Source organism: Eulemur rufifrons, chromosome 3 (genome assembly GCF_041146395.1).
Source record: "Eulemur rufifrons isolate Redbay chromosome 3, OSU_ERuf_1, whole genome shotgun sequence".
Taxonomy (NCBI): domain Eukaryota; kingdom Metazoa; phylum Chordata; class Mammalia; order Primates; family Lemuridae; genus Eulemur; species Eulemur rufifrons.
This window is the reverse complement of record NC_090985.1, coordinates 40,079,202-40,092,243: the sequence shown is the minus strand read 5'-3', so window position 1 is coordinate 40,092,243 and position 13,042 is coordinate 40,079,202. Positions and strand designations below refer to the sequence as shown.

Sequence of the window (13,042 nt, the reverse complement as noted above, 5' to 3'; positions counted from 1 at the left end):
GTGGAAAAAAACATCTCTGCAAATAAGAACGCAAGGTAATTATGTGCAAATAAAACTTCAAAATAAAATTACTGTAAATACAGCCATCCTATAAGCTTGTCTTCTTTTGCATATACTTAGCAACATAATTTCAAATAGCCAAAATATTATTTAATTTTAATTTCAATTTCTCTCCTTCAAGATGTGTTTTATTACTCTATCATAAGTAAGAGTGATTTTTTAGCAAGTGTAATAGACCACACACTAAAAAACTTCAAGGGTTCAGAAAACCAAAATTTATAATCCACATATGGTTATATTAAGTCAGACATACACGACTAGAAATAAGTAACTTCAACCTAGAATATGCTTTAAACATCACAAAAGAAGAAAAAAGATCACAAAAGGAAGAAAAGATTTCCCTTCACATAACTTTAGACTATGTAGCAAAAAAGTAAAATACTACATATTTTCCCTTCAAAAGAAATTATTCAGAAATAAAATTCACTAAGCAAAATATAAAGAGATTAGGATTATAAGTATGGAATATTCAGACTCATTCCATTCAGATGTTTTCAGATGTGAAGATGACACTCTGAAGGAAAAACAAATCCTTCTCAAACACTATAATTTGTATTTCATTAACCTACATCACTTCAACTTCACCACTTATACCATAAACCTTCTTAACAATTCCCATTCTCTACTTCTCTAAAAAAAAAAAAAAGTTTTAGCCTCTTAATTTCCAAGTGTCATGTCAAATCCCTTAGTTCATCATAATTCCACAATCCCCGTTTAAAAGATTCTAAAACAATCATCTTCTTCCCCTCAGGAGTCAGAATCAACCATGTAAGTATTCAAAATTGGGAAGTTAAAGGTAAAAAAATCAACTAGAAATAAGTACACTTGTTATATATGGTTTTATGTAGTAGGGAGACCACATAATTGCTCTTTCTGATTAACCTAAGGTCAGAAAATTGAGGAATAAATACTTAAAATACTTAAAATCTGCATCTGCATCCATTTTGAATAGATGTGAGAATTAAGAAATGACCAAAATTATGAGATTGTAAATGTTTACTGTGAAACAGTACAAAATTGATGTGTCAAAAGGGCGTAAAAAAAATCTTTAACTGATATTAAACATCTTAAGGAATTCGGAAAAATCCCAAGGTTGAATTGTAATCATCAGGGAACAACAACAACAAAAAAATGCTTTCATGCATGTACTCATATTAAGTAACAAATAAGCAAACCCCAAGTCAATACAGTACATCAATGACCAATACTTAAATAATATTGATATATAAAGAGAAAGAAAAAATAAAATGTTGACTGCCACTGATGAAAAAGCATTTCAACAATTTACACAAAATGATAGTAAACATTTGTTTAAAAAAGATGTCCTAAGAAGATCAAGCCACAATAAGTTAGTGTTTTCCATAATACATGCTGAATTATTTGATCCCATATCTATACACTGTTACTGTCTTAATTCCTAAATGTTGTGACAGCATATTTTAATAACTGAGGTACATTAGTTTACATCATTTTATAGGTATTCTAAGATTAATTTTTCTTTTCCAGTTTTTCATCTTCTTCACCTCCTCCCAAGAAAATCAAAGGAAACATTCCTAGAATGCAGCCAATAGTCACCCCAACAGCTTTGCCCTAAGGAAACAAAAGAGAACATTTTTTAAAAGTTACTTTATATCTGAAAGAGGTATCCTTGCTTAAGTATTTATGATAATAGACAATTACTATATACTATAAAATTCAACTGTGACTGCATTTCTTTTGATCATTGTAACTTAAATATAAAAATATGCTACCAAAATATTATAAAACATAATATTTGAAATTCAAAGAATTAGAAAATTTTTGCTATAAAAATAACAGAGAAATATTCAAATAGAAAAAAAATTTTAAAAAAATTGTACATATATTTTAATGCCAGAAGATAGGAAGGCAGGAAAAAAATCCTACCAACTACTCTCAATGTATTTGGATTTGCCATCCTTCGTACATATTCCTTTTCAATATTTATCCATGTGTATGCCTAAATATAGGTAGATATAACCATTATGTAAACTTACCTTTGTTTTCTACATCACTCTACCTCCAACTGCCACACGTTATAATAAACTCTTTTCCAAATATAATGAAAATAAGCAAATTGGTGCTCATTTTGTTTGCACACATTCTTCCTATGTTTCAATTGAAAACTAAACACTTCCTCAATATGGTAGTGATCCTTCTATTACTCATATTTTAAAAGGCAGTAATTATTAGAGATTTCTGATACAAAAAAATAATCCAAATATTCTCCTTTAAGAAAAATAACGACTAACTACCACCATTGGCAACTCAAAAGCAACAAAAGTCTCAAAACTATAAATAGTATCTATAACAAAGAACTTCAATATTGTTTAACATAAGTGATTAAAGTACAAAGTATTATGGTGTAAAATCCAAAATGCTCTGTTTAGGAACATCTGTCCTTAGTTTAAAAATTTTGTGTTAGACATTTAAAGTGATGAGTGATGAATTTAATTCCATCGTACCTATGTTCATATTTCTATGCTCTATATGGATATTTTTCATTTCTATTTACTTCCAACAAAGAAATTCATTTCAATATCTTCACTAAAACAAATTCAGTCTAACTGAATTTAAATACATTAACTTTATATTTTACTCTTCTTCCTCATCTCCTATTAATACGTTTCAATCCATTGCCATTTGATTTTTCCTCTCCCATTAAGTCCATGGAAATTACTCAGAAATAACCACCAATGTATCAAATCCAAAAAAGTTTCTCAGAAACCTTACTTGATTTCTTTATATCAAGAGAAACTGATTATCATTCATTGGTTCCTAAAACTTTTTCTTTGCAAGACCATGAGCTCTTAGGCATTCTCTAGGGTTAATTCTGCACATTCCCTCTGGACCAATAGTTCTCAACTTTTAGAGTGGAGCAGATTTAAAATACAAATCGTGGGCCCCATCTCCAGCATTTCTGATTCTGTACATCTGCAGCAGACAGATTTTTAAGGTGTCCCCCCATGACCCCTTCCTGCTGGTATTTAAGCCTTTGCATTCTCTCTTCCCCTTGAGTGTGGGTAGGAAGCTCAAACTTGCTTCTAACAATAGGAAAGGTGATGATGGGATGTTGCTCTGTGATTATATTGCATTACCTAAAGATTCCATCTTGCCAGCAGACCCCTTCTCTTTCTCCTTTGCTGGCTCTGAAGAAGCAAGCTGCCATGTGGTGAGGGCCTAATGAGAGGACCACATGGCAAGGAACTGGAAGTGAGCTCTAGGTGGTGAGGGAGGCCTCTAGGAGATGAGAGCAGCCTCTGGCCAACAGTAAGCCAGAAGCTGGATCCCTCATAGCCACAAGGAAATTAATTTGCCAAAAACCTGAGTGAGCCTGGAAGCAGATCCATCACTAGTTGAGCCTCCAGACAAGAACCAAGTCCCAGTTAGACACTGACTGCAGCCTTCCAGAGGACTCATCTAAGCTATGCCTGGTCTCCTAACCCACAGAAAATGAGATAAAATAAATTTGTGTTGTTTTAAGCCGCTATGTAATTTTTTATATAACAATAGGTAGGTCTAAGAGAATTTGCATTTCTAATAAGTTCCCAGATAGTGTTTATCCTGCTTGTCCTGGCACCACATTTGGAGAACCACTGCCCCATACAATCTCATCTTCTCCCATGGTTTTAACTAATACCTACCTTTTCAGTGAGGCCTACAGTGATCTTCCTATTTAAAACTTTAATCTGCCTCCATTCTAGCATTCCCAACCTTTTTTGCCTCTGCTTTCTCTTTTTATTTCCATACACTTATGAACTTCTAATATACTAAATATTTTTACTTATAAGATTTGTTTATTGTCTATCTTGCTGCTGCTAGAATATAAGATCAACCAGAAAAAAAAAATCTTGTTTTATTAACCAATGTATTCAAAACTCTTAGATCTACATAGAGTAGGTAAACAATAAATATTTGTTGAATGAATGAATAACAATATCCATCATCTCTAATTCAGACTTCTCTAACTCTTGACCTTTAATTCAAATGCCTACTAGGTGTCACCACTTGAATGTCCTACTGGCATCTCAGATTCAATGTGTCTAAAGCAGAACTCATTACCTTCCTTTATAAACTTGTTCTTCCCATTTTGTCTTGACTTATTTAGTAACAACATGATCCATCAAATTTCCTTCCTATTTAAAACTCTTTATTGACTACCCATTACTTAGATATGAGGCTCAAGCTCCTTAGCATAGCACATACAATGCCCTTCCTGTCTGATCCATGCTTACTTCTTCACTTGCTAGCTAGAATTCTCTCATTCATCTAGTGAATGTCTCATCAATAATTCAAAAATCAGATTAGATCCAATAATCACCAAGAAATCTCCCCACCAAAAGAAATTTCTCCCCCCAAAGTATTAATTCCCTTACTTGTACCATTGTTATATCTTGCACATAATTCTATTACTGCATATGTCATATTAAATTATAACTTGTTTACACGTCTGGTTCTACACCTAAACAAGTTCCTCAAGGATAACTATAATTGATTATTCATTTTATGTCCTTCAGTCTCTAACACATAACAGATGCTTCTTAATATTAAGTGAATTGTATAAAGATTTTTTTAAAAATCAAGTATACCTACAAAAAATAAGGAGTCAATGAACAAAGTACTGTTCTTCAGAAAATTGCAAAAGCCTAGACAATTTTTGTTAATAACGCCATTCAAATCAACTTTAGCCTCAACTTTTTCAAGGGCTTGAACTATACAGGGTCCTGCTCTGGCTACCCAAATTCATTATCATAAACCATATAAATTACTTACCAAATGTGTACTAACACGTGTTTGCCACATATCAACTTGCTTTGGTGTGAGATCAGGAATTGACAGGCCTAACCTGGAAGCCAAAGCTTCAACATAGCCTGCAAGTCTTTAAAAAAACAAGAGGACAGAATAGAAGTTTTCAAAAAGACCATGCAAATGTCCTCAGATAGTAAAAAACTAATTATTACAAAGAGAAACAAAATAATTTTATACCTGTACTTATTAGCACTCTAGAAACATGCAAATATTTTTAAACTTTTAATTTTTATTGTGTATAAATATATTATTTAAAAATATTTTCATATTAACATATTTAATAAAAGATAAATTGACTTTGAGCAATTATTCTCTATTATTACTTTAAAAAGAATAATTTAAGATATATAAAACATTTTAACAAAGGATTATAATTTCTGCATTTATTCCAAATCTAGAATAAAGCATTTTAACATACAATATAAATTAATAACTGTTACCAGAAAGCAAAAGTTTCCAAAATTCATCAGATTGGTAAACTAAGAAAAATAGCCAAGAATTTTCAGGCTAATCTCAAGTATTTTAATAGTTCTAAGTTGCCATCATTTATTGGATACAATCTTACTTTATGAACTGTAAGAAACAAAAAAATTTGCCAATTACGCTATGCATATACTATCAACTATAACTCCGCTATCAGATATATTAAGAATACATTAAGAATGTGCATCTAAGAATCCATAAAATGTGGTATTTGTTATTTAATGATACCAAAAAAAAAGGGCAGAGGAGAAATAGTTCTTAAATATAATGACTCCCATCAAAGTCTTCATCTCTAATCAAAAATAATTGTTTTATGATACAATCTAAAACTAAATGGCTTTAAAATCTATTAGATCATTTGGTTCTACTAAACATAACAGAAAGCTATATAGTAGCTATGATATTATTAATTACCTTAGTGTTGGAAACTGGGAAGTAGAATGTTTAAGAGGTGATATCATGATAGATTTACGACAGGAATTCTAAGAATATGAAATTCCTGCCATGGAACTAAAACTCAGAAACTTTGTTTTTAACAGGGGCTTTGGCCTCAAACTCCAGTGCAAAAGTCTAATATAGAAGGTTAGATCACTTATAAAGCTCTCTTTGCCTATACCATAGGGCTAAGCACAAACCCAAATCTCAAAATCTACCACTCAAATGAGCCATGGAAGGAAGAAACAAAATCAAAGACAGAGCAAGAAAGAGCATGTTTATTGTAATAATTAATGTCAACTTTGTCGAATTTATATTCCCCAGCTGTCCTCAAGCTCAGGAAGCAGCCAAGGCCATCTGGCACTTGGAAGAGAAAATGTAAAGAGAAAAAGACAGAAAGAGCTGGCCTTTTCTAAGTAGACATCCTCAGTTTGTCTCATCATTCCTGCCACATGAAAAAAAGACAGCAAACCCATATACGCTTTGGTATTTATTTCCTTTGAAAGTTCCACTCTCAGAAAACATGCTCAGTCAGTATCCTCAAATCTGAGCCACATCCCTTATCTTTGGGCTTCCTGGAAGGACAGTGAGGTAAAACAGGCATTCTTGCTTTTAATCCTGTCTTATTCCTGGAGATGTCTACAAATATATATATAAGTCCTTCAGAAAATTTAAATTCCATTTGCTTACATTATAGTAGTTTTAGAATAAATTTTTGCATCTATTAGAATCACTCATGAAAATTATTAAACACAAATGCCAGGGCCCCCTCACCAGAGACACTAATTCTGTATGACTGGGGTACAACCCAGGTGTTTATATTTGATGCACACCAAAGATTTAGTACCATTGATTTAGAAATACTAAATTTAAAAATTAATTCCAGAACACAAAGTAAAATAAGTATCCCTTTTTTATGTTTCCCAATTAAAGGAAAATGGAGAAAAGGAAGAGTAAGCGGATAAATAAATGAACCTACCCAAGTCCAGCTAAATCTGACACAAGATTTCCCAGAGCAGCAGCTAAAAATTTGAAAAACAGGCACATGGATTGTTACATAAGTCAGAAAAATCATTCTAATACATCACTATGTAATCAATAAAGCACTGGTCTGGAAGAGTTCTCACATTTCGCAAATTTTAACAACTATATCCAAAGTAACTCATTGGATAACGCTTAATTTAAAGATTTCAAAATAGAACACAATTCTGAAATTATAATATTCTACCCCCATGAAGTAGTGTGTTTGTTTCACTTATGGCAGCCAATTTCCATTTGGTTTTCAATATTAAAACACCTGTACGATATTTTTTAGTTATATCTTTCATATAATATTTAAGTATATTTAGAAGTTAATGAGTAGAGCCATATGCTCTGAAATTTAAGAAAATCAAGAAGAAATATTTATTTCATTAACCCTACCTCATGCTTTGTATACAATAAACGCAACAAAGAACCATCCCCAAATTTCACCTTGATGAAGACAGAGTGGTAAATGGGGGAGAGAAAGATAGCTTTTTAAATCTCATATTTCCTTCTTTGATTTTTTTCTGCCCAACTGGAAAATTAATTTAATAGAGACAAGAGATAGAAAGGTTTGAGGGTAACACTGAATTACCAGAAAAACTTGTTTTAACATAGTCAATATAGCAGACTATTGTTACTCATTAAGTAACACAAAGCACCTAAAATTTCTCAGAAAAAGAAAGTGCTACATACACTAAACTAAGAATTAGAAGAATAGGATTAAGGAGATAAACTAATAGACAATTCAATGAATAAACTCATTCAAATAATTTATTCTCTTCTAAACCTAACCTACTGAAATGTTTTATAAATAGACAGACAATGGAATAATAACATTTACTATTATTAAATACCTGCCATAGTTGAAATCCCCAAAATAATTCCAATAGACATCTCAATATGGGTTCCCTAAAAAATGATTATACAGAAATTAATCTTAAAAATTAAAGCTGAAGTGACTATAAAAGAATAGCAAACCATTAATAAGAACAGATAAAATAGTTAAATCTACATGTTAGTGCTACAAAGTTAAATACATTAAATATGCATATATTAATATAATGTAGTCAATTCACTTCATTACTAAATATATGCATTCATACAGAAATAACATCAATAACATTTTATCTATTAAAATTAGGCTTTTATAAAAATAAAAATAGCAATACATATAGAAATGCAATTCATCAAGAGTCTAGAATTTCTACATTCCTATCACAGAGAAAGATGCATAAAGCTCTCTGAACACAAAGATTAACTCACACAATTTTAAATTCTGAATGATAGATCTATATTAATGTTATTTACTCTAACAAACGATTAAAAAGACAGACCAAACCAATTTCTAGGGAAACTGGGGTTTGTCAAATTATCTATATAACACTTAGTTCTTCAGCCATTAAATAAGTAGTGAAACTGTATGACTCATTTATAAGCACCAAAAGCATTCAGTACAATAGATTTATAGTAAAAATGAGGCTCCACTATATTTCCACTTAATTTATTTATTGAGAGAGTTTAAAATTTCTACCTCTATATCATCATTCCTCTGAAGAAAAGGGGTTCACATTTTTACTTTCACTTCAAAGATAAGGAACTGAAGATTAAACTATTTTAATGGGTTACTACATAGAATAAAGAAGAAATCCTAGGATCTATTGAGTTAATTCAGTTCTAATTCCTGAGCAATGCTGTCATAAGTGTATTTAATTTTCAAGAGCTCTCTTGAATACTGACGCTTAAAAATTTCTAAAAAATCTTCAAATCTCAATGATACTTGTGGAGGAAGAAAAAAGAATGTCCTGTTATGTAGAAATATTGCATTATTTATCAATTATTTATAAAACTGAAAAGAAGCTAGGTTACAGTTTCCTCAATTTCCTTTCCCCAAGGACTTTTGGTTCCATCCCTTTAAGATATAATTCTTGCTGAATATGGACCAAAGAGCCTGATGCACAAAAGTCCAAAAGTCTTTTGGTCTGATGTACAAAAATTAAAAACAAGGTTGTAAATGAACCCCCAAAAATAGATTTTAGGACAAGAAAAAGAGAGAAAGAAGAGGAAAAAAACAGGCACAGAGAAAAAGAATGAAGATGTGTACCTTTACATATGAATGCAAAAAAACCTGGAGAACCAATATAGAAGAGAGGGACCTAATAGCTACAGTCTATTAATATAATAAATAAATACAGCATCTTTACCAGCAACAAATCACTGGCAATGACCCAAGAAGAATCTCTTTGTAATACATATACTTAACAAGTATTTAAGTGCTTAATCATTGGTTAAATTTAAGATACTTCAAGGTCCTTATAACAGCATAAAAGCCCCATATTAGGTCAAAAATGGTTTGAGGACAATGAACTACTCACTTCTTTACTGTGTCCCATAGTTACATTAAATTTGGTGTTAACAGGCAAGGTAGAAGTTATAAATAAATCCAATACTAGTTGTCTTGAAGTTATACCAGGTTCATCATCTTCACACAATTAATCTACTCTAGAATTCTAATAAATTCTATCCTAATTAAATTGTAAGAAAAGTAATCCAAAACAACCACTAAAATATAAGTTATAAAAAGCAAACCAATAATATAAAAATATAATAAAAAATTAAGAAACCAAAGGCTTAGTATGATTAGCAGCCAACATAAAGGTCAAATCTACTGTAAGCAGTTACACAGGAACTTGTTTTTATGACTATAACTAGGGTAGTAGCCAGGAGAGTACACCTAACAGAAGGAGGAAAACACCAAATGTCTATGGGACAAGAGAAAAAAAGAATCAATTATCTCCTTAACTTACTACATTAAAACAGTCATAGCCGTCCCACAATGTGAGGAGGCAATCGGCATTTAAAAAAAATTAAAAGGTGAAAAATATTCTTAAAATAATAGTCACTTATTTCCCTTTCCACAGATTCTACAGTTATATTATTTATGCGGTTTAGTCTCTGCTAGCAGTCTATTACAAACTCTTAATCAGGTATTGAAGTCAGTGGTTTGAACATTTATTTCAGTACTATATAAATAAAAACTGGTGGTAAGTCCCTGAAGCTGGATTTCAATAGAAACAGAGTAACAAGCATCATTAATAAAAAGTATTACTAACTCGTAAAATGGAGTTAACCACTTCAGGCCCAGAAAAACAGTGCACACTCAGTTATACTAATAATGAGGCACAGACCTGGGTAACACAATATGGTGGACAATACTACAAAAATTTGAATCTAGACCATGGGGGTTTGGTTTTGTTTGGTAGCTGTATTTAAACCTAGATATGTTTAAATGTAAAGTTTGTAAATGTAAAAGTAATGTTTAAATGTAAATGTAAAAGTAATGTTTAAAGTAAAAAGATATGTTACTTTAGGTATTTACCTCAAAGAAATGAAAAGACCATACTGTGAAGGTCTTTTGAAGGATCTAAGAAGCTATCCAGTTTCTCTACTCTGATCTCTCTTCAAAATCTCCATACATCCCTCCTTTTGCAAAATATATCATCTAATCACTTCTCTGTAGCAAAGGATAATGTTTCAGCATTTGAATATCTAAGGCTGCCCTATTGAGGTGAAAACAAATGGTTATTAAGACAGTGGTATAGGTAGGTGCTGTCAATAAAGAGAATCTAACATGTTGAGTGAAATTGTGTAAAATTGGAAGAAATATTTCTCATAGAGAAGCTTTAATTCAGAAAATCTATTCAAGAACACATCAAGTCTTAACCATAGCTTATAAGTTCATCATAATGGGGTTTTCATTACAATTAGATCTGATTTACATTAACTATTTAAATAATCTAGCCAACTCAGATTTTAGTAGTTTCAGAAAAGACAGTGTGGTTCTAAATAGTTGAGTAAGTTTCTTACACTCACAGATATATAAATTGGACAATTGTATTGCTATATGCATATTAGAAAAATACCATAATCAGTCAAAAATTAGCATTGTAAAATTATATTTTAGGGCCACTCATTTAATTTGTGTCAACCTTTAAAAATCTGGTCTTTCCTGACTACTGCACGAAAGAATTCTGCAATGGTGCTTATCACCTTCAAGTTGTGTGTGCACATGCTAGAGCATCTTCTGTGACTGTTCACATACAGAGTACCTTCCTGCTGTGTGAACCCTGTGCATCTCCTCAACCAGGAAAATGACCGGACTTTCTGGATATCTGATCCTTGCCAATTCAGACATATGGCTAGACTATACAGCAAACAAACCATTCTTGAATGAACTGATTTTAGATATTCCTTAAGTAAACTTTATAACCTATACAATGTAAATTACTTTTTTATTCCTATTTTGAAACCAAGCCTTCTATTTGTTGATTTGTAGTACATAAGATCTCCAAAACACCAAAAAAAAAAAAAAAAAAAAAAAAAAAGGTTGATTCTGTCATATATAGTTTTCTCACATTCAATAATCCTAAGATCATTCAAGGCTTTTTTTGAGCAGTCTCCTATACTATAGCTATCATTTATAGAATTTTTTAAAAAGTTAGAGTCAGTGAAGCTGACAATAAACTCTGAGTCCTAATTCAGAATAAGTTTCTAGTTATGAAGCATTGCGATGTTCTCAAATGACTTTAAATAAAGACCCCCACCTGAGAACTCAAAAATTGGTATCCAAAGTATTTGATACATTTTTCTCCTCCCAGAATACAAGTAATAGCCCTTCAACCCACTTACTAATATCTGAAAAGAATAACTTCACATCGAGTACTCAAAAAATATGTATTGAAAGTCAATAATTGCCTTCTTAACTGGACTATGATCAACTCATTTTACTTGGACAAAATAAGAGAGAAGTGGATAGTTTTTTGACTGATTATGGCATTTTTCTAATATGCATATAAGAAAACTACCCAATTTATATATCTGTGAATGTGAGAAACTTATTCAACTATTTAGAACCACATTGCCTTTTCTGAAACTACTAAAATCTGAGTTGGCTAGATTATTTAAATAGTTAGTGTAAATGAAATCTAATTGTAATGAAAACCCAATTATTATAAATTTTTAAGTTGTAGTTAAAACCTGATGTGTTCTTGAAAGTGGGTAGAGCACTGGGCAGCTTTAAAAGAATTGCATTTTAATCATGGATCTATTAGACCTTAGAATATGAACCCAATACTGGTATCCATTAACAAAAGGTGTTATATAATAGTAAGACAAATAAATCAGCCATTCTTGAGATTAAACAACACTTTTAAGGAGAACCTTTACATTAAAATGACCATAGCAAAGGGGAACTTTTTTTTTCTTAACACCACAATGGAACAAAGGCAAAAGAGGAATAAATTCAGTGTTCTGAATCGAAACTTACGACATCTTTGGGTTAAATATCTAGACTGAAGTGTAGACTGTATCAAAACACCCTTTAAAACATTTTTACATGGGAAAATTGAACAATGAACTAATCAAATAATCTATATATGATAATTGCCAAGACAATTAAAGAACATCAGAAAATTTTACATACTTTTTTCTTTAATCAGAAAACTAGAACAGCATAATATAGATCCTGAAAGTTTGGTCTAAATGCTTTTACCAAGACTGTCTAAATGCTTTACCAAAAATGATAGTGATTAATATATACCATGCCTTAAAATTAAGCTATACTCTATTAATAATTAACTTAAAATATAATAAAAATAGCTTTGTTCATTGTTAATTAAAACTTAATAGTTATAATGTGCAAATTATTAGGAAAATGTGGACCACATTATTTTCTTCATAACTCAAAACAGAAGCAGTGAGAGAAAGAACTTACTGCAACAATCATAATTGCATTATCCAAAAAGCCAAACCCTATGAAAGGTATCGCATTGTGGATGAATACTGAAAAACATCAAAAACAGAAAAATATATTTTAAAATTTCCATAACTTTAAAATGACAAAAATAGACCATATAATCAAAGTCTCCTAAATAGACTTGATAAGCTTTAAAATTTGCTTTTCATTTCCCAGAGCCAACAGATCCTGCTACTGCTATAAGTTTAACTGGCAGAAGCTATACTGGAAAAAACAAAACAAATAAAAAAAAATACATAACATTTAAAAATAATTGTGTTAGGCTCTTGTGTTTTCTTACTGGCAACACACACACAAATATATATACAGTTAACAGCAGAACAAATTAGTAAACGTATAGGAGTACCATATTTTACCTGATTAATTGCTATTGACATCAATCTCTTTTTCTCCTATGCC

General features: G+C 31.1%; 1 protein-coding gene across 1 annotated transcript in view; it reads right to left on the bottom strand.

Annotated features, from left to right (window-relative positions):
- Positions 1 to 1,499: 1,499 nt before the first annotated feature.
- The window catches only part of TMEM65 (transmembrane protein 65), a 52,757-nt gene continuing 41,214 nt past the window's right edge, over positions 1,500 to 13,042 (bottom strand). Inside the window, exons 3-7 of the mRNA XM_069466012.1 lie at positions 12,602 to 12,669; positions 7,686 to 7,740; positions 6,785 to 6,827; positions 4,852 to 4,957; positions 1,500 to 1,650 (exon numbers count right to left, since the gene is read on the bottom strand). Of these exons, the coding sequence (XP_069322113.1) occupies positions 1,549 to 1,650; positions 4,852 to 4,957; positions 6,785 to 6,827; positions 7,686 to 7,740; positions 12,602 to 12,669 (374 nt within the window). The 3' untranslated portion in view covers positions 1,500 to 1,548. The remainder of the gene's footprint in view (positions 1,651 to 4,851; positions 4,958 to 6,784; positions 6,828 to 7,685; positions 7,741 to 12,601; positions 12,670 to 13,042) is intronic.